The 22260-nt window shown below is 39.2% G+C and overlaps 1 protein-coding gene across 1 annotated transcript in view; it reads left to right on the forward strand.

The window, feature by feature from the left end:
• CFAP47 (cilia and flagella associated protein 47) overlaps window positions 1–22260 on the forward strand; it is a 186097-nt gene that overhangs the window by 48879 nt on the left and 114958 nt on the right. Inside the window, exons 27-39 of the mRNA XM_033146380.1 lie at window positions 1281–1381; window positions 2654–2779; window positions 4259–4511; window positions 6039–6245; window positions 8210–8303; window positions 8826–8933; window positions 9537–9732; window positions 12278–12375; window positions 14005–14121; window positions 16033–16167; window positions 17630–17742; window positions 19711–19861; window positions 21718–21806. Of these exons, the coding sequence (XP_033002271.1) occupies window positions 1281–1381; window positions 2654–2779; window positions 4259–4511; window positions 6039–6245; window positions 8210–8303; window positions 8826–8933; window positions 9537–9732; window positions 12278–12375; window positions 14005–14121; window positions 16033–16167; window positions 17630–17742; window positions 19711–19861; window positions 21718–21806 (1788 nt within the window). The remainder of the gene's footprint in view (window positions 1–1280; window positions 1382–2653; window positions 2780–4258; window positions 4512–6038; window positions 6246–8209; window positions 8304–8825; window positions 8934–9536; window positions 9733–12277; window positions 12376–14004; window positions 14122–16032; window positions 16168–17629; window positions 17743–19710; window positions 19862–21717; window positions 21807–22260) is intronic.

A 22260-nucleotide genomic window follows, 5' to 3' on the forward strand; every position in this document is an offset into this window, starting at 1 on the left:
ATTCAGTAAACACTGATTCAGATACTGTTGCTGAGCATTAAGCATTCCATCATCAAGTGGCGAGAGTGATGGACTAGGACGTGAGAGATCAGGGAACGAATCTCCACTCAGCCAAGAAGCTCACTGGGTGACCTTGGGCCTGTCACAGTCTCTCAGCCTAACCTACCTGGCAGGGTTGTTGTGAGGATAACATTTAGAGGAAAAAGAAGTGTGCATGCCACCTTGAACTCCTTGGAGAAAAGGTGGGATAAAATAATAATGAAAAAATTAACTAACAAAAGCCTGGGCAAATAAAGTGAATCCTGAAGACCAAGAAAGAGTTAATAGTTATGCCCTGTTTTTGGAGTGTTGCTCAATTAGTATTGTTTTAAAATAAGCTTTTGTATATTCATGATGCACAATTACAGTATAAAATTTATATTTCTACCCCACAGAATTTTAACTTCCCCAGATGCCTAACAAAACGGATAAACATTTCTAGAAAACATTAAAAACCCATCGCATGAAATAACGTCAGGGAGCAGAAGAGTAAAACAACCAGCAATTATGCCATAAATGCTCTCTAGAGATGTTTTCCCAACCCATGGTCTTAAAGGTGTAGCAAAATAACAAACCTGATTATGAATGCATAAATTCCTGAAAAGCTTAACAAGCAGGTGATGCTGTTGTTTGGGGAGTTGTCTATCTTTAAGCACATTAAACGTGCTTTCTATTCTCAGGCTTTCTATCCTCAGGGCTGAAAATTACTGAAAGCCACTAGTCACAAGATTGAGGCAGAACTTGGCATAATCAGCTAGCAATTACATCTTTTTTTTACTAATATCTAATCCGTCTTTCAAAATTTCTAAATTGTTTCTACAAGGATTTTCCTTGTGGCCAGGAATTCCATACCTCAGCTTTCCTCAAGCTACATACATACATTTCTTCTGGAGGTATTACGACAGGCTTCCCATTTTAGGCAGAATTTGCTTTGTTGTGTTTGTCTGTTGCCTGGTGTGCTTATTGCTTCCCCTTCTACTAAAATGAATGAAAGTGTTTCTGTGCAGGCATATGAATATATGCATTGAAAAAGGCCATCAATATATTGTTGGACTCCAGCACCCATCACCCCCAGCCAGGGTGGCCCCTGGTCAGGGATGATGTGAGCTGTAGTCCAACAACTACTGAAGGCTCATGGGTTTCTCATGCTTGCATTACAATGTGTGCAGTCTTGGGTTTGGAGCCCTGGCACCGAAGAAACTGAATGTGTTAATTGAAAATACCTCCTGTTGTATTTCTAGATTTCCGCTTCAGGTGTCTGCAACAGCAGAGAATTGCCTCCTTACTGTGTATCCCTACCTGGCATGCCACCTTACCAACCAGCAAATTGCCCTGAGAAGTGGTGAGCAGAGAAGGTTTTATCTGCTTAGAAACTTTAAAGAATTGCTCAAATGCTTATCATAGTTAACACGTTGTAGTGAGATTATCCTTAAAAAGGGCTTCTAATTTTCTTTGGCAACCAAACGGCATTTCAATTGTATGTCCTATTCAAGCTGATACTTTGTGTGGGTGGGAAAGAGTAGCAGTGAAAACTTAAAATGCCCAGTGTTATTCAAATGAAGAAAGACAGATAATAAGCAGGAGAGAGAGAGAGAGAGAGAAAGAAAGAAAGGTGAGGAGCAATGAGTAAATCAAGAATGGATAAATTTGCAAAAGATGCAAATCAGCAGCGGTAAATGGAAGCTGGTTCTCCACATACAAAGTGAGGTAACTCTCCACAATCTCAATCTCTCTCTCTCTCACACACCCCTTCCTTTCCATCCATCCATCCACACACATATCCAAGCCAGCTGTTTATACCGTATGTGCTTTCCCCCCTCTACACCCTTCCTTCCCTGCCTCCAACTGGGACTTTCCTGATGCTGCTGAGAAATTGATGTGGGGTGAAGGAAGCTGGCTGCTTTGCAAGTCACCTCTTCACTTTTTACAGTTTGGATAAATTTTGCATCCAGAGAAGCAGCAATATGAGTGACCTCTAGCGTTGGAAAGGGCTCTCCTCTCATATTCCTGGACCACCACTTCCTCTCCACTCTCAGCCAACACCAGTCCTACCAATCCTGTTGTTGCTTAGCTGCCACCACAAACTAGTATTTGGAGGAGGAATATGAGAACTTGAAAGGACGGAGGAGCTTGCACACCCAACAGCCTAACCTGTTAGGAATAGGTTTTGGGCTTAGATACTCCTTTCAACCCACAAACTCTTAGATTCCCCCAGCTTGTCCAGGATCACCCTTTCCTTCTTTTGTCCCTCTTCGTTGCTCCTTCACCAACCAACCCTAGCTTCTCCAGCTCCAATAATGTACAGATCTAGGATTACTCCTTCCTTTTGTTCCTCCACTTGCTGCTCAATGCTTCTGCTCTCCTAACTAGTAATTTAGAGGGTTGTTTGGGACAGGAGATAATGCAGAATATAATGAAGGGGGGGAATGTGTCAGATGAATGCTAGGGGGCTCAATAACAGATATGAGGGCCAAACATGGCGCATGGGCTGCCCATCTATGGAACGTAGAACGCAATTAGCGGACGGGACGGACGGGACCAAATACTTTTGTACTTATTAATTACAGAAAGTATTGAAAAACGTGTAATGTTAACATTTTTATCAAATTTATAGATTCTAATGAGATAATTTACAGCACCGGAGAAACTCTGCAGCATCCATGTTATGTTCCAGGATCATGTTCACAAATATCTTCTGGTACTTTTAAGAGAGTCACCAACTCTGAAGATTCTTTTGCAGGTATAATGTACAGGCTTTCTTTACAACCACGAGGGCTAGAAATATTTGTTAATGACAGTTTAGATTTCCAGGGTTTGTCTGAAGTTACTAGATTCTGCGTTAGATTCCAAATCCTGCAGCATGGCTATAGCTATATAGGTTTCCAGACGCCTGTAGGTTTAAGAGGTATTCTTGTTTAGGAGATATGCTATGCCGTGGCTATGGCCCTACTCATACAACAAACAAAACTGACTTAACTATGCTAATCAGGATTTTATGTATGTTCCTGGACAGGATCTCAAAATAAGTATCACATTCTTGGGAATCAATATTGGAAAGTATCAACAGATGCTGCTGCTGAGAAAAAAAAATATCAGCTAGTTTATTAGCTGTCTTGTGTGGATTCACCCTAATAAGACCAAATGTAAATACATTAAACAATAAATAAATAAATACAAGGCTAGATGGACCATTAGTTTAATCCAGCAGTAGTTTTGAAATTGACAATCTAGCTTCTATTCAGAGGGAATGATTTTAGCAGGGTTGGCCAACCACAGTTCTTTGAGGGAGGGATATTGAAATATTGCACCACCGTGCTCCAGTTCTGCTATTGGCACTTGCTTGAAAATCATAGAATTGTAGAGTTGGAAAGGACCTTGAGGATCATATAGTCCAACCCCCTGCAATGCAGGAATATGCAACTGTCCCATTCAGAGATCGAACCTGCAGCCTTGCTCCACGCTCTACCCAACTGAGCTATGCAGCTGAAACTCACAAAACAATAGAGGGGTTTTTAACTACCTCAGAACTGTTAAGGCCTGCAGTTGCAGGAAAACTACTGCAGATATCCTGTTTGAAATTTGGCAGCATTCATCCATACAATGACATGCCACACCTACAAATGCCACCAGATTCTGTCAAAAAGAAGAAAGATTTGTTCCTTTAAAAAATAAAATAAAAAGCCAAAAAGCAAACTTTAGACGTGGCCAGTACCTCTTTGTCTGGAATTTGCCAGCTCTTACCCAGCTAGGAGGGAATCGTATACCTGCAAATTTCATTGGAGACTGTCATAAAGAAAATGAAATAAAGTTAGTAATTTGAGTGATTTACCTATGATAGTGGGAAGGCACAATGCTTTGCTTTTCCTGAACTGAGATTCACATCTGAGGTGCTGAGTAGTCTCTAAAGCAGCCTGAGCTGATTTGGGACTATTTTCTGAAGTGCTGAATCTTGTGATAAGAGCACATCTCTACTCAGCACACCAACAGGTGTATGGTGGAACTGAAGAAATGTCAATGCATTTATTATCAGCTGATCTAATTAATCATGTTCCAGTATGGAGCTATACATTGATTTAGTCTACTAATGATTTCTTCATAATAGTGTAGCTACTGATCAGCCACCACAGTGTACAAAACACACCCAAAGTCCTTGGTTTTCTTTCCAGCAGAAATCAAACGTATAAGAAAGTAAGTGCTTTACTACTACTTTGTGTTCTAGGAAGTGGTATACTTACAACTAAATTCAGATATTTTTCTGCAGAATTGGGAAAGATGCTTGAAAAGCTGAAGAGTGAATCTACCTATCAAACTAGACGTGCTAGAAGCAAATTTGAATTATTGGTTTTTCCTGATGAAGGCACAAAGGAGTATGCTTTTTATGAGAAAGTCATTTCAGCAGTTCAGAATTGGTTTACTCTCTTTGGTTGGTCTAAAGGGCCAAATCCCATTTCCATTCCACATTCTCTAAGACGGTACTAGCTCATTATTTTCTCACACTTCCTACCTTTTAAACAGTCAATGTCTTTTTCGTTTGATTAAAAGAACTGTTTTACTAAAATACCTGCAATGGAATTTCACCAAGATCTTGGTATGAGGTTGAAGACTGGGAGAGTAAAAGCCACAAATATACACCTCTAGTTTAAGCAAAATAATGAAGACCTGTGTAATGAGGCATGAACAGCTGAAAGGGGACACAGCTCTATGTGGGCCTTGATTTGGTTACAGGCTAACTTTCTGATCACCGTATCTCTTTAAAATAATAAAAAATGAGTATATATAACATGTTTGCCCTCCTCTAGTTATAGCAGGTGGTATTGAACTAAGTTTTACTCAGAGTAGATCCACTGACATTAATGCTGCTAACTTAATTGTGTTCATTAATTTCAGTGGTTCTACTCTGATTAGAACTTAGTTGAATACCACCCATTGACTGCAATGCTTCCCTTGAGTCACCTGATTCCCAGGGTCCTAAAAACACTACCAAAGCTTGATAGCTTTATACCTTGGTGTTTTTTGTTTTTGTTTTTAAAAAACTTATATAGCGAGGCAATTTTTTAAAAACTTCTTTGCCTTTGTCTTCCATTAGCTAGAAAGGCTTAAATTTGTATATTAATTTTCTTCACTTGTGGAGGTTCACTACAGCCCAACAGATGCATTTTCTAAACAAAAAGTAACTTGGTTAAAAAACCGTAAATGTTAAATTTGGGACATTTTGTACATATACATGTGCACAGGTTGTGTCTAGCTCTATTGGGTATTCTGTCACTACTTATATTCTAAAGGAGGAACAGAAAATATTCTGGCTGGCTGTTTTATTTTAAGATCTTGGGAAGTTATAGGGCCTGCTGGCTGAAAGAAAATGTGTGTGAAAAACTGAATGCCAGTGGTATGGTATGATTTGGCGCAGATTTCACCTGTGCCATTCCATCTCTGTTCTGCCTACCTGCCTGAACATGGACTGCTAGTAGGGTTGTTCAAGTTGTTCTTTTGAATATATATTTTTTACAAATAAATTGAAGAGGGATGCGTAATAATAATGCTGATCAAATAAAGTAATCTAGAATAAAAGCAGCAATGGAAGGCAATAGAATTCTTGTAAAGCAGGACTTCCTTGTTCAAAGATTTATTACTAGTTACCTGCCAAAAGAGTTTTAATGATCTAACAGCACATAGATAAACTAATTGATTATGATATGGTTGTAAAAGGCATCTTACAGAATTTTTATTTTTATACCTTAATTTATCAGAGAAGACAAAAATAAACAATCCAGCATAGATGCATTTTAATCAATAGTTTAAAGTTTCATATAGTGTTTGTGTATAGATTAGGGCCCAGAGCTCTATATGTACACTGGTGTCTGTAGATGAGCACCAGAATCACTATAGTGAAGTACATATTTCATAATTAAATCTCTAGCCAGAGAGTTATCACATTAATGTGTTTTAATATTAGCTTGCTTTTAATAATGAAATAGAGTTGTTTTTATTTCTTTGCTCAGTGATGTCTGTAAAATTCAAATGGCTTCATCTGATGAAAAGCTTAGACAAAACCTTGGTAAAGATATAAAGACTATTTATGACCTGCTGCTCCATTTGAGTGGGCAGTTGCTGCCTGGAATTAGTTCAAGCCAGTCGTTGCCATGTGACCCCATACAGCGAGTGGTGCAACTTCACTGGCAGCATTCTACAATGATCACTTTTCTCAGGTGAGTGTTTTAAAGATATTTTGCCATTATGTTTTGTCTAGTTGAAAGTATTCCTAAGCCATGCTTGACCACCGTATGGAGGGAGTAGTGTGCTGGATGGGGGCCAATAAACTGAAGCCGAATCCTAGCAAGATTGAGGGTCTGCGGATTTGTGGTTCCTGCGTCTGGGAATTAGGTTGGCAGCCTGTTTTGGATGGGGCTGCTTTCCCCCTGAAAGATCAGGTTCACAGCTGCTGGAAGCCCTGGTGGCTTGAGTAGCACCAAGTGCCTATTTCCAGCTACAGCTGTTCCTTTTTAGATTATTACAAGGTGCTCTCCGTGAGGCTGCCTTTGAAAAGTGGTCAGAAGTTGCAGCTAGTGCAAAATGTAGCTGCCAGAGTTCTGCTAGGTCTGGCACTCAGGGACAATTGAACAGCAGCCCTCAAAGATCTGTGCTGGCTGGCAGTTAACTAGTGAGCACAATTCAAGGTTTTGATGTATAAGTCTTAAGCAGCTAGGAACCTTGTTATCTGAGGACGTGTCTCTCCTTAAATGAATTGAGACACTATTATCTGAGTTAGCACTTCTCCCCACGCTCTCTTCCCATATGTGACCTAAGATCTACTGGGGAGGACCTCCTTATATTTCCAGCTGCAAGAGGTCTAGGTAAAGGTAAAGGGACCCCTGACCATTAGGTCCAGTCATGTCCGACTCTGGGGTTGCGGCGCTCATCTCGCTCTATAGGCCAAGGGAGCTGGCGTTTGTCCGCAGACAGCTTCCTGGTCATGTGGCCAGCATGACAAAGCCGCTTCTGGCGAACCAGAGCAGCACACGGAAATGCCGTTTACCTTCCCGCCAGAGCGGTACCTATTTATCTACTTGCACTTTGACATGCTTTCGAACTGCTAGGTGGGCAGGAGCTGGGACCGAGCAACGGGAGCTCACCCCATCGCAGGGATTTGAACCGCCGACCTTCTGATCGGCAAGCCCTAGACTCTGTGGTTTAAACCACAGCGCCACCTGGGTCCTCTTGCAGCAAGAGGTATAGGACCCATCAAAAGGCCATCTCAGTAATAGTACTCTAGTTGTGGAATGCACTCCTCCTATAGGTTGGCTGGCTGCAACGCTGTTGTTGTAAAAAAAAGGCAAAACTGCTCAGCGCTTTCTTCATACCAGTCTTTCCACAAGGGAGACCTCATTTGACCTGGCAAAAGTAGGTCAAATGGTGAAAGGCACAGTTGTAGCTCAACATACATAGGTAAAAAAAGTGCTACCAGAGCACTTCACCACTCAAAATAAATTCAGAACTTTGCAGCCTGTGAATTGCATCATATGTTCAAGAGCTGTTCTTGTCCAACGAAACCAAATGTGGAAGTTTCCCAGTGTGCTAAGATTTATATGAATGTCTGGCATCAAAAATAGGCCACTGTGGCCACATTAAAGTTCTTTTGATATAGATATTGCCCAATATAGTTAATAAAATTGACTTATTACCCCATGTTTCACTCAAATACACATTCCAGTAACTATGAACTAAATTGCAAAATGACTGTAGCTGGAAATGCTGATAAGGATGTTTAATTCTGACTGTGACTGCTGATTGGGTAAGACAAAGGAATAGGACACTTAAGCAATTCCTTTAAAAGGAGAAAAATGTGTCTGCCTTATTAAACAAAGAAATCTAGGCATACAGACTGAGAATACTTTTTCATTATAAATATCTAGTGAAATATACTGAAATTAATACTGCAATTTTCTATATTTGTCATAAGGTTATTGTAGTGAGTAGTGTCCCTGATTTTTAGGACAGATTTCTTGCCTGCCTACTTTGTGCAGAATTTCATAGCTATATATATTTCAAATGTATTGGCACAGAAAAGGGTGCATGAATACAGTGCATTAGTGAAGAGTGTGAGAAAGGAACTTCAATTTCCAAGACTTTATTTATTATTTATCCTTTATTCTTGTTTCTATATTGATGTTAGAGGTCAAGGAGCATGCCTTCCTCACATTTTGCCTCAGTTTCTCCTTGACTTTGAAGATTATAAGAAATGGGCCTGTTTACAGCTTATGGTGAAGGTAATTTTATATAATGTAAATGTAGCAATGCACTTCAGTCTTGGGCTTAATTTTAATCATTAAGATAAGAACTTTCCCCTCACTGGCATAGCCACATATAATGCTGTGTTTAATTCTAAATGTGCTATACTTGCTACTTTTTTTAAAGTTTTCTTGTGACTTACTTACAGTGTACATTTATGCTCTCTACCTTATAATAACGTTATGTAATGGAGGGAATGTTCAGTTTTGCACCAAGTTGCTCATCGGGGTGCATGTTGAGATTTGCTTCTTACTAGATGGCAGCCTATTAGCAGACAAACTTTTCCATATTTATTTAGAAGTGAAGCCCATGTAGATGTGAATTCAATTGCAGCACTACTATGCATATCCTCATATATAATAACACAGCATTTTCTGCATTTCTACATGTTATACATGGCAATTATATTAGAAAGCAATAGCTAATGTTTAGTGTTTGCTGTTGTCCAATTTAGAACAAAATCAAAGTATAAATCACAAGTTTCTCATATTTATCCAAAGGTTGGGTCGTTTGATCCTAATGACAGTTATGTTTATGTTTTGGATGATTGTCTATTTGAAGCCATGAGCAAGCGAGCTTGGACAGATGTGTTGCTTCAAATATACAAGGTGAGATCAGCAAGCTTGTGCATATGTCTTAGGCAGGGTTCAGACATAATGTGAAACTGTGGTTTGTGCTAACCCTAAATTAAGAATCCATGCAGTAGTTTGAGCTTTCAGGTGTACAGCAGGCAAACCATGGTTTAGAACAGCTTTTTTGTTTCTCATCTGCTCAGCCATGGTGTGTTATGATAGGTATGGGCAGGTGAGTCTATTATTCAGTAATCTCATTGTTAATATTTCTAGACCTACCATATTTTATTCTAAAATATGTGATGTTTGCACTTTTGGCATTTTGGTACATTTGAGCTCACAACTGCACTGCAAAATTTGGAGCAGTGTGGAATTCGAAAGATAATCTGCACATTAGACTAAAGGTACAGATAAAAGGTACATATGCTTAATGGGACAAGGGTCCCTTCTGAAGCATAGAGCAGAAGTAAAAGGGAGAAGATAACTGTCTTTGTGTTACAGCAGGATCTTACCATTAGGTAGTATACTTAGTAAAGAGTTTGTGTAAGATATCTCACTTAGAGCAGTAGGGCTTATTCTAAGTAAATCTGTGTTTGTCGGTTATATAGAAGAAAGTTTTTAATAGTTTGTCCATTTTAGATTTTGGTTCTCCACCGTGTCTCCACTGTTGAAGACGATACCGAGAGCAGTTTAGAAAACTCCGAACATGTTCCACGTATAAGTTCTGATCCTTTGTCTAGTAATATATACTCTTCATCTGAAAGAATTCTTCTTATTTGGATGAACAGAAATTTTGAGAAGACACGAACAATTGTATGGAAAGACAGCAAAAAAGGTGGGGAAAACTAGTGTTCTGCTGGTAGTCCTGGGTTTTTTTATGTGCAGGAAGTTTACTATAAAGATTTTTCTAAGATAGCTTTAAAAATAAGTTTAGAATTGGTCAAAACATTTTAAATGCATTCAGATATTTAAACATGAAGCTGTCCCTCTTGAAACATAGTCCCTCTCGAGAAAGCAATTTTTGAGGCCATTTTTTCTAAATTGGACAGTTCACTTATTTTCTTCTTGAACAAAACGATTTCTCAAAGTCTTTTCAAAGTCTCAGAACAAAGGCTTCCTTTGAAAAGAGCATTTTAAAAGTCAATTGTGTGACTTATTCACCTCTCTGACAGTACTATGCACTGCTCAAATTTTAGTTGTTGTTTTATTATACCAGTGAAAATGTAAAAGCGATGAATGTCAGTATAATTCTTCTTTCGACACTGACTATGACTGCAGTGCTGAGTTTGATCTTTAAGTAGTTAGATTAAAGCAGTCTAAGTTAGAAAAGCATTAACATTTAAAATAACGTCCAAAATATTCTTCTGATATGAAATTAATACTGAAATAACTTCAGTTTGGTATATATGATGCAGAATTACTACAAGGCTTATGACATGAATCCTTTAAATACTTCCTTCAAGCTATTTTATTTAACCAAGTCTCAACATAATTTTATAATGCATCTTCTCTAAATCACTGCCCTATGCCTATGACATTCCCCCTCATTAATGACCTGATCTTATTCATTAATGATCTGATCCTGTTCCATGCTGTGCAATCAAAACAGGGTTAGGATTAGTGTCATGTAGTGCCATAACACATGTTGTTGTGCCAGTCTTGAGACTCAAACCAGCTAGTTCTCTAGACAGGTCCTAAGCCTGTGTCAAAAGGAAAAAGACATTTTAACTAGGACTGGAGGTTCATGAAGCCCACAGAAGGCTCATAACAACTCTAAAGTTACAACATAGACCAAAATACATAGTTTAAGAGTAAATCAACAAAATACATATAAAATACAACACACATTTATCAAGCAGCTAGTACATTGAGGAAATCATAAATACAATTTTATTTTTAAAGGGCTGGACTGCTGGGAATAAGAGACTTGGGGGAAATTTCAAGTCACCATGGCTACCAGGTGACTATTTAGTGACAATTCTTGCATAGAGTGACATAAACCCCATGTTCCTTTATTAATGTTGCAATGGCTTTGCTCAACCCTTTAGTGCAGCTGAAACCTTCTAATTACTTCTAAATATTAAAAATTTCCAGGGCTGGGTTTTGGAATTGGGTTACATTTTAATTCATTATGGTGTTTACCTATGACTCTACTGCTAATGCAATTTTGGCTGGTAAATATTCTAAGTGCTGATGTATTAATTATTAAAGCTGAGTAACATAATTGTCAATTAAGACATATGGGAGTTCTAATTAATGCATTTACTTTTCAACAGTGCACAAGAAAAGCAAATAAATGTTAGGACTGAGGTAGCAAAAAATGAAGCAGAGGTAAAACTAGTCAGCTTAGCTGGGCATCAGTAAATGGAATCTGTTTTATTTACATAATAAAATATTTCATTTGTTAGAGAACTAGCTCCAAATAAATGAGTACTTTAAGAGTGCTTCTTGAGCTTGATTGCTAATGTACAATCTGTGCCTAGTAATTTTGAGCTTTAGGTATGGTGTTGTAGCAGCAGCAAGACGCGTACACGTTAATTCAGATAAGTTGAGTTTATTAAAAGAAAACAACCAAGCTCCCTGCTCTTAGAACCTCTGACTACTCGCTTGATGACTCATCTGAGAGTACAGCGTAGCTTCTCCTGCCTTTAACACCACGTGAGAATACCACCCTCTGACGTCGCTTAATTGACGTTAACTTCCCCTTCTCTTGTAACCCACCCCTCTGACGCTCCAGCATGCTGAGAGGAGGGGTATGAGACTCCAAAGAGCTATATTCTGATACGTCCTGGGTCTCTCTGAGCTGAGCACTTTGTTCTGCCTCCTCCTCCTCTGCAGCTCTCATATCAGTCCTCCCTTCTTGGTCTGGGCTGTCGGCCAGGCCGAACAGCTGTGAGAGCTCACTAGTTTGCTCTGGCCTGACAGGTGTATATATAAGAGTAAGGAATTTTTGTTGACCTCTATTCCAGCTATTAGGAGATCTTCTCCCAAAAGAGCCATTTTAGGTTAACATACATGCATCCTTTGCCAATAGATAATTCAAATGAATGCTTATCTATGAATACTTCCATGTGCTAAATTGCCTGTCTATAGATCAGTCTATAGATCTATTTGCAGGATCTGATGTGGTTGGGCTTCATGTGATCTTCATCCAGGACGATGAAGATGTTTGAGAACTGAAAGCCTACCAACATAATTTGGTGAGGGGACATTGCAGGAGGGAATTAAACTACCATTTATCTAGGAAGATTGGGTAGACATACTTGAAATATTATACTATGTTTATAATATGATTTTCCACAAAGAAAAAATGCAGGAGTTTTGTCAGAAAGGGCTCACAGATTCTTCAGGGGAAAACACTAAATTCTCATTTCATACAGGTGATATACCACCTACAAGATGGATAGTAAACTTTGATAAAGATCTGCTTGATGGCCTTGTCCTTGCTGCACAAGTAGCCAAATATTGCCCTTATTTGGTAAGAAAGTTTTTCACTATTTTGATAGAAATATTATTTGTTAGTTTTAAAATATTTGTATTGCATAAGAGAAATCAGTGTTCAATGTATTGATAGACAATTGATAGAAAATAAAAAATGTCACTGTCAACTTGAGCTTGAGCAGGAGGGAAATAATAAGTTATCCATCTCTCATTTTGCTATTGTGCCAGCTACCTATTTTATCTTTTCTCTGATCTTTCCTTTTCTTTCTTCACTGTGCTCAGACTCATAACTAAATAGCTTCTGTTATCTCAGTCAATCACTTTATTTCAGCTTTAAGCTCATATAAAACAACACTAGGACAAATACACACATTAAATTTAAAAATTAATGACAATAAAAGCCTTAATAAGGATACAAAATTAAATATGGGAATTATAAGGAAATGCTTCTGTTATCTGAGTCTTTCATTCTAGTCTCTGCCTTGTAACATGCTTCTCCCTAGGCTCTCACTTCTCCCTTCATTTAAGGCTGTATTTCTGCTTCATGCCCATCATCAAGACCCACTTTTCTTAACTACCCTAAATGCATTCTACAGTATGTGTTCCTTCATTGCCATTTTGTGCTCTTACTCTGTTCCATTGTATGTTCCTAACCTTTACAACTTCCAATCCAAATTGTATTATTGTAACATATATCACAATCTCTCTGTTGGGTAAAGTGTCATTTGTTTTGTCTTCACTTATGGCTGCAGCTAAATAAATACACACTGGAACCAGTGCATGATCTCCAGATTCTTGTCCCACAATGCTGGTTCTAAATTTAGCTTGCTACATTGTATGGAAAGTGTGACTGGAAGCCATTAAGTAGACTTGAAAACACAGGAGTGGTTGGAGTTGGTAATTCATTAATTGCCTTTCACATATGTCTCAAGGTCATTTACAAGCAAACCATAAAAACAGCTTTAAATTGTTTAAAAAACTGTAACCCCCACCCCAGAAGACAGATTTAAAAGCAACAAAATGAACACCTAAGGCAGAGACCTTTTCCCCCCTGCTGGAAACGCTTGTCAGTTAGGTGTCAAGCAGGAAGCTAGAGAACAAGTAAATCACTAAGTGGTTTTCTACAGACAAAATCCCTTTGTTTAGGAGGTTCCTGATGAAGAAAATGGGGTGTAGTGTAGCACCTGCTTTGTGTTGCTGGACATTGCCATTTTGGTCCCCAGAATCTCCAGCTGAAAGAATCCCAGGTGGCCATGCTAGGAATGACCTTTGAGACATTGGTGAGCGATTGTCAGTCAGAGTAGACAGTAGTGGTCTTGATGAGCTACTGTTCTGACATGCAGTAAGCCAGCTTTGGTGTGATTCTTGGAGTGGCAGCAACAGTAAGTGAGGAATTGAGGTGAGGAAGTGCAGCAACATAAAGCTGCACCTTTCAGAATAAGGTGTCATCAAGGTGTGCTAGTGCCACAGTGTTCAAAGGAACAAAGAAAAGGACTTTTTAAAAAAATGGAATCGAATCGTGTGAGCTCTTGAATACAAGGCAGTAGAGAGCCCAATGTGTAAGGAAATCAGAAAGTATCAAATAGGAATGTTGATTCCAAATCCTGAACTAGGACCTATTTACTAAGATTATTTAGAAGGAGTTTTTTTTTTATCTCATCTGCAGATTTCAACGCACTTTGCGAATATGTACACCTATCCACAAACTACTGAACAATGTCTTCACAATTGCCTGATTCTCGTAAATGCTTTTCATGCAATAAGCCTTGACATACATGTACTGGTAAGTGGATCTAAGTTATGAATGGTCTATGAACAGTTTTGTTCTTTATTCTTATATATTGGGATAAGTTAACTTTTCATAATGGCCTTGCTAAAAGGCATTGAGTAAAGCTACTTGAACAGGGCAATCTTAAAATGGCACTGTGGGTGCCTACTGGCCAGGGCGGAGGAGCTTTTTTTCTTTTTGGCTGCCCCAGCAGAGGGGCCCAGATTTGTGACTTTTTAGTTGAGCAAAAATGTGAGTAAGGGGACACACAACAGAGGTGTTTAGAATTATGTATGTTATGGAGAAAGTAGACAGAGGGTTTTCTTCCTCTGTCATAACATGGGGACATGCAATGAAGCTCAATTTTGGAAGATCCAGGGCAGACAAACAGAAGTGCCTCTTGACAGTTTGTGGTTAAACTACTGAACTCATTCACACAAGATTTAGTAATACCAACCAACGTTTGTGCTTTAAAGTGGATTAGAAAAATTCATGGGGGATAAAAGCTCTCAGTGGCTGCTAGTCATGATGGTTTTCTCACAGTGGCCAACTAGATGCCTATAGGAAGCTAACAAACAGGGTATGAGCATAACAGCAGTCTCTCTTGTCTTCTCTACCAACTGGTATTCAGAGGTATAGTACCTCTTATAGCGGAGCTAAGAAGTGAAGCAGAGGACGTCTGCTTGACACAGCAGAAAGCCACTGCCATAAGAGTGGGAAGGCCTGTGCAGAGCTGGTTTGAAGCCCAGGGCCGGGAGTCTTGTTAGAATAAAGTTAAGAACTCAAACAAAAATGCAGGTGGTCCCTGGTAGGGCTCCCTAGCCAGCTTAGCCCCCCGAGGCCTGGGGCAACGTTAGCCGGCTGCTCACCCCCCTCTACACGGGCCTGTCACATCCCCTTACCTGAACATGTCAGGGATTGAACCTGAGACTTGCAAAACATGAGCTCTTACTATTGAGCCCTTTACCTCACTGCAGCTGTTAAATTAGCAAAGGAAATTAGACAGTTTGTCACTGAATTGTAGCTCAGACTTGAGGTGAGTCAACACAGTTGAACAAAGGGACTGGAAATGTTGCATTTTTCACTCAGAGTATAATACATATTTTGGTTTATGCATAGAAAAATAATGGTTACCTTCATACAGAATCTGAATGTTAAACAAATGAGCTTTACTACAGACCAGTGCTTGGTAGATTCAGTCATTTACTTGCATTTTAAACCCAAATTACCATAAAATCCATTGGGTTAGAGAGTGCATTTCTGCCCTGCAAATAAAAAATATATTAACAGTTGTGATATTCATCTGCTTTACTCTAATTCAGAAAGTTGCATTGTATTTTTACTGCCACGAATGATGCCATATTTTATGAGATTATTAATGAACCAATTATGTGAACTGGTTAATCCTATTTTTTTTTTACTGAGGCACTCTAAATGATGTGGGATGCAGTAATGGAAGGGTGGATACATTTTGTCATAAGTCAGTATCTGTGAATAACTGCATCCACTTAATTTCAGAATGCTTTTTTTGTAGTATACCCTGCAGTTTCAATAATTTATTAATATGTAAGTGATAGATCTCTGTGACAATGGAAATATGTTTTTCTATTGAAACTTGGTGGAAATGTAATCTCTATTAGTTAAAGTAGTTCTACAATCCTCATTTTCAGCAGCCATGCAATTTATTACAACACAATGAAAGTAAAATTTATTCTCTGTTCCTCAGTGAAATATACTTTGTATGTCTTGGTGTTTGAAAGCTTAAATTCTTGTGTCTAGGATTTACCCTTTGCTTTTGTTGTTTCTTTATGTATGAAAAACAGTAGTCAGGATGATAACTTGATATTGAAACACCTTCATTTATAAGCTTTGGAGGGGGGATCTTTATCCACAGCATGAACTTACTCTGCATCTTTTTTAAATTAGGCTACAGACATTTGTGATCCAAATCCAATCACAATGCTTATGCTTTGTGTCTATTTATATGAGTGGCTTCCCCAGTATTTACCTAAGAAATCTGTCGAGTTTGCTGGTCCGCTTCATGCTACTGTTGTTAGAAAGGTACTAACTGTTTTTTCCCCTACTTTTAAGTGACTCCTTAAGGAAATTACATTGTGGGTTCCATGCACTGGGAGGAAACAAAACTTTAATCCCTGGTTTAGTATTATGTTTGAACCATGGATTATGGTTTGTTTCTCTCCCCACAATTCAGGCTCTGTATACATGGTTTGTTCTTGGCTTACTGATCAGTCTTTGGGATTGTTGTTTCTTCCTCTGTGCATGAGCAGAGAGGAGCAAAACAGATGCGAAGGGCATGATCATGCCAAACCATTAGCTATGGTTTACCATGATATGTGAACAAGACCTTAATAGATGCTACTATGTAAATGCTACTGATTATGTGTTGCATATATTTCCACAATATTTCAGTGCCGGGGAAAGGCAATCTTTTCCCCATGTAGCAGGACAGTTGCTACTTGGAGTGGCTTTCTGGAACATGGCAGCTCAGACACCACAGCCATCCATTAGTGTTATCACTGGTGATAAGGAGCACTGTACTTCCCAGTGTATGTGCTACATTTTACTGACAACAGAATATTGTGCAAAATAAACAGATCTTGCATGGTTTTTGCTTGAACCTTCCTAGGCTCTTAAGATCAGTTTCAGAGGTCCTGCTCTGGGCTGACACTAAAAGTCAATCAAGACGGTGTTTACCAGGAGCAAGCCTGGCCCTCTGCCTAGTGGCCTTTAAACAGAATCAGGGACATCTTATGCATATCCGGCGCCGTGGTGCAAAGATCCCTCCAGTGCTCCCCCCTGTTTCCCACGCAAGAGCGCCATGCGCAGTCACTCTGCACATGCCCCGAGGGCGGAATCCCGCTTCGATCCTACATATCCCAAACACCTCTTGCTTTCTCCCCCCCCAATATTAGTCCTTTCCCAACCCAAGAGGCGGCTCAGCCCCCCGTGGGCGTGCCTCTCCCCCGGGACCCTCCGCAGCCCACCTTCTGCTTCTTGCTCGCTGCCGGCAGGACCGATGGTGGTGACGCCAGACTTGCACTCTGCTGGGCAGGGCCAGGCACGGCGGGCCGCCGGAGGGGGCGGCCCGACGGGCGGCGACACTGCCAGCTGTTGTCTGCCTCTGCCTCCACCTGCTCAGCCGAAGCGGCTGTGCGGCGCTGCCATCCAGGGCTCCGGAGGAGGCTCCGGGCACAGTGCGGCATGGCGGAGGCACCCTCCAGAACTTGGCGCTGTGGTGCCTCGCGCCACTAGCCTCTATGGCTAAGACGCCCCTGAACAGAATCAAAATACTTTTTCCTCACACTCTCAAGCTTTTTACTGATTTTATTGCTACATGAATAACACCCTCCTACCTGGCATTATTTTATTACACTATTTGTTCACAATACCGCTATTTGTGGTGTTGTGTTTAAGAACATTCTAGAATAAACTGCCTGGTGAGTTTTCAGAAAAGGTGGGATAGAAATAAAAAAAAAGTTATTTGTTTATTTATTTGCAACAGATACAGTTAAAAAACCCAAGTATGAAGCCTTTGGTTTACACTGCTACAATTTTAGGAAGAGAATGTGCTGATTTTTCATTACCTAAAGGAAATATGGTCACCATTCCCCCAAAGTAAGTAGCCTTCCATTTTGTTTTACTGAATGAGATAGCCTCTATTCCTTCTTTATCTTTTGTAGGATATTTTGCAGAACAGCAGATGTCTGAATGAGACATAATGTTCCCAGTCTTCAAATCACATTGTATATTAGAAGCATGCTATGAGCTTGTATACTCCCTTTTCACTTTCTGACTTTCCCTCTCAAGTATGAGAGGAGGGAGTGTGTGAGCCCATGATGTATTATGTCTGAATCGGATCGGGGTAAAGCAGCAAATACTAAGTAAAAGCTTTCCCTCGGTGCTTGATCTCTAAATGGATTCAAATAAGGAGCTCTTCCTCTGCAAATTGCCATTTTACATTTCTTGCAAATAGTTCAATAGGTTGAGCAGCACAGATCATCCCCTGCTGCACTTTGTATTAATCTGAATTGCTTCAAAACGAAGTGACGGTACAAAATTAACTTGCAATGGAAAAAAAAATCTGAAACGTTAAGATTTCTATAATTCAGTTCCTGTTGCTCTTTATTAACTTATGGCTATCTTTATTTTATTTTTAAGTTAAGTTAGGTGCATATGTGTGAGACAATTTTAGGTCTCTGGTAATGGGGAAAATAAAGCTGGAGAGGAGGAGGAATTGGAGAGGGTTCAGATGGAAGTGGATGCAGCTAAAGAGGGCATTTGCAGTGTTGTGGAGGAGCAAGAGGGAATATGTTAATGTCCCTCCCTTCTTAAACTTCCCTGTGTTATATTCCTTTGTACCTCCCATAATAGAAACAAAGGATGAGTAGCCCTCAAATGTTCTGTAGTACCTTCACACAATGTATTTGACTCCTGGTACCATGGGTTGTCTTCAACATGAAGTTGAAGACTTCATGTTGAGCTACATGAAGTCTACAACTCCTACAACTCCTTCTCATTAATTTAAGCTATCTGAGGTAATCTTCCAAGTCAGGAGAAATAAGAATATAAGGATATAATATGTTGTGTAAGTAAGCTTACAGATAAGTCAGCTGTATTTTCTTTTCCTTTCCTCGTCTGCTTTGTAAAATTCTATAAAAATTAAAAAAGCTTTATTTTCTAACTGTATGGAATTTTGCCAACTCTAGTGCATCCTGCTTTTTGACATTTTAACACAGTAGGTTATTTTTAGTCAATAAAAATAATTCAGTGTAAGCTACTTGCTTAAATCTATTGTTTTTAAATGTTGGCAAAATTGGGAATTTAAGGAGTTGTTGACATAACCTCCAAGTAACGTACTGTTTGTTCTCTAAAATCAGCTGTTCATGATTATCAGCTAAGGTCTGGATGAGCTGTCTAAAATATTTAAAACAAGTACTTTAAAGGAGTGAAGAAAATAATAGAAACTGAGCTTTGTAAATAGACTGATTGTATCCTACACTTGTCTCCTACAGCTCAGCTTGCATAGGTGCCGTGGCAACTAGGAACACATCCCTTGGACCCCCACACATTCCCACCACATTTTATATATTGTGGGTGGCTGAGCACACTGCAAAGCAAAGTAATAGTGGGGCTCTCATTGCTTCATGTATTAATTTTCCCAGCATATCTCTGGGCCCCATGTAATATGAGATCCAGAAAAAGAACTCTAGAACATCTGGTGAAAATAAATACTAATTTGAACAGAATGCAATGAATTTGGTATAAATTTTATTCAGAAAATTATAAATAATTTAAAAATTACTTTGGGTTTAATTTTAATGGCTTAATGTACACTAAGCTTTCTGTGCCAGTTTTAGTCAGTGGTGTTCTGTTCATTTTTTATTTATTTTTTAACTATTCAGGATTCTTGTTCTAGGGTTTGTAAGGCTTATTCCCCCCCCCCCCCAGCTCTTCTGTTGTCAAATATTTATTCAATACATACTTTTACTAGATTTGATTTTTTTTTACCATTTTGTGATTTATTCTCGGAAAGACTTTGCCATAATGTCGTTACAAAATACATTGCTGTATTTCCCGATTTAGGAGCCAAACAACCATAAATGTGGAGTTTACTAGTCGCTTCCTGCATCCCGCTGAAGCTGTGCTGTTACTTATTACAAAGGCTTTAACCGGAGTGGTTGGGGCTACTATGGCTTTCTCCTTGATGACAAAGATCAGTCGTATTAAACCTGCTGTAGGTACTATGCGCTTAATGGGTAAACTTGATAAAATCTGTAGTCCGTTAGAATCAAGTTTTCATGTGTATTATAGAATAATAGGTCATATTTATTGTTTGTTCCAGATAGCAAACACCCAAAGATATTATATAGTGAGTCGAGGTTTAAAAATCTCTCTGTTATTGAAGATGCTGAAATATCTCTTGCATTATTAAAACAGGGCTGAGGAACCAGTGGTCCATGGTTCAGATGCTTCAGTGGAGCATCTCAATGCACCATGTAGCATCACCTTTTTGCCCAACCTCCCATTTAACAGGCTTGAAAAAAAGCCCAATTGCTGTGAGATGTGTATTTTCTGAGGAGGAGGGATCACAGCTGGGAAGGGAAGAGCGAACACTCCTGGGCACTGTGGTGCCCAGCCAAAAATAGTGCCCCACTCCACAAAATGTTAACATGCTTGTTTGAAGCCTAATTGCTGGAGGCTGGGGAGCAGCAAGTGAATGTGTGTCCCCCAATTTTGGCCCTGCCTGCTTTGGTCCTGCTCACCACTGCCTTGCAGCCCCCAGAATATTAACCATGAAGGAATGTGTCCCCCAGGCTGAAAAAAGTTTCCTTGCTTTTGCCAGTTCCGCTCATGTGTGAACATGTATTTTACATGGGTATTCACAGGAAGTACTGATTTGGGGAATTAGCAATGCTCTTCTTTTGATTCTTGATGGAGACAGTTATGCACTAACCAAATTGCATTGGCTTTGAATACCTTTCTTACTTTGAGGGATTTAGCACTGACCAGTAAGGAGACAATATTAGCTTGGTTGCTCTGGAGAGTTAGCAATAACTAAACTGTTGTTGCAGTTGTAATAATATTTATTTATAAAATAAATATGGTTGAAATGTAATAAATTCAAGTATAAAATGCTTTAGAAGCAATAAACTGGCACTGAAATGCCACCAGAGATACAGAAGAGAAAGGGCTAAGAATCCATTGCACAGGATAACCCAGCCACAAGTTGCCTGGAGCACACATTTAGTTACTGTTGCGAAGAAGGGAGAGAACAGAGGGTAGAAAGTTGCTTTATATAGAGTTTGGAGTTAAGAGAGAGAGACTTAGCTTTGCTATGGGAAGAGTGAAAGAATCACAAAGGGTGAAAGGTTATATACAAAGTCATCCTTTCCCCCACCTTGTGAGAATCAGAGGCAGGCAAGGAAAAGGAATTAAGGAAAATAGGAAGAGGTAAGAGAATTGAGACTCTAATGTTTACCTTTCTTGTGGTAGACAGAAATCGGAGATGGAAAATGCTTGGCTTCTCTGTAACCTAGAGGTTTGCTTCCAGGAATTGGCAGGCAGCACCATCAGAGAGAAGGGGTTATTTAGTAAACGGTCTGTGCACAATAGCTGAAGAAGTTGGTTATCAGAAACACAAGATAAAACTGCCTCTCCACAACCACTGGCTCATGTGTTCCTTGTAAATCCACCATTTTCTATTAAAAATAGAAAGAGTCATCCTTTGGAAGACAGCAGCAGATGCCCTCCTGCAGAGAGCTCATGGCTAGTCCAGAGGGAATGAGGGAAGTTTAAACGTAAGACTAAAAGTAAAAGGAGATGAGAAGGGTCAACTCCCACTGGGTGTGCCAACTCTAGGGAGCCAGTGTTTCTTTGCCCCCCTCAGTATTTGTTGGAAAGGGGCTGTTTTGCCTTTTAACATTTCTATGATTATTTTATTGACATAACTTTGCACTTTTCAAAGTGTACATTGCACTACCATTAACCATTTTTGTGTGTGTGTGAAAACAAAAGGATCAGATTATTTAAAAATATAATTAACTCTGAATTGTGAGCTATAAGACTAATGCCTTTTTCATTTACTTACAGGGTGTATTAAAATGCAAATCTCCATGTTATGAGCTAAACGAATTAAATCTGCATGTTATTAGTCCTTTCAAAATGGATGGGCCATTCAGGTATCACATTAGATTGAAATGGTTTAGTTTCTAGGCTGTTCTGTATATTACTTCTTTCCATAATTTTCTGTTCTTGCTTTAAACATTAAAAAGCAGTAAATGTCAACATTTACCAGGACACAGATAAAATGCTCTGAATTATAAATAAACGAATGGTTTTCCAGGCATGTATTATTAAATTTATTTGTGTAAAATTTTGTAGTTGTTTTAAAGGATTTTGTATCCTAAATATACATTAATCTGATGACACATTAGCTTTGGCTTTTTCTCCCCAAAATGATGCTGTTGGCCACAGGCATTCAACTTTTCTGGCTACAGAGTTTTATGTCATTTTATTTGTCTTTAAAAGGTTGGCTAGCCGCTAGAGGCTGTACTCACCCTGGAAAAGAAATTTTCGGATTTAAGAGTTTTAAAACAGCATTATAAAATACAAATTAATAAAAACAAACTAGTT

Source organism: Lacerta agilis, chromosome 4 (genome assembly GCF_009819535.1).
Source record: "Lacerta agilis isolate rLacAgi1 chromosome 4, rLacAgi1.pri, whole genome shotgun sequence".
NCBI lineage: Eukaryota > Metazoa > Chordata > Lepidosauria > Squamata > Lacertidae > Lacerta > Lacerta agilis.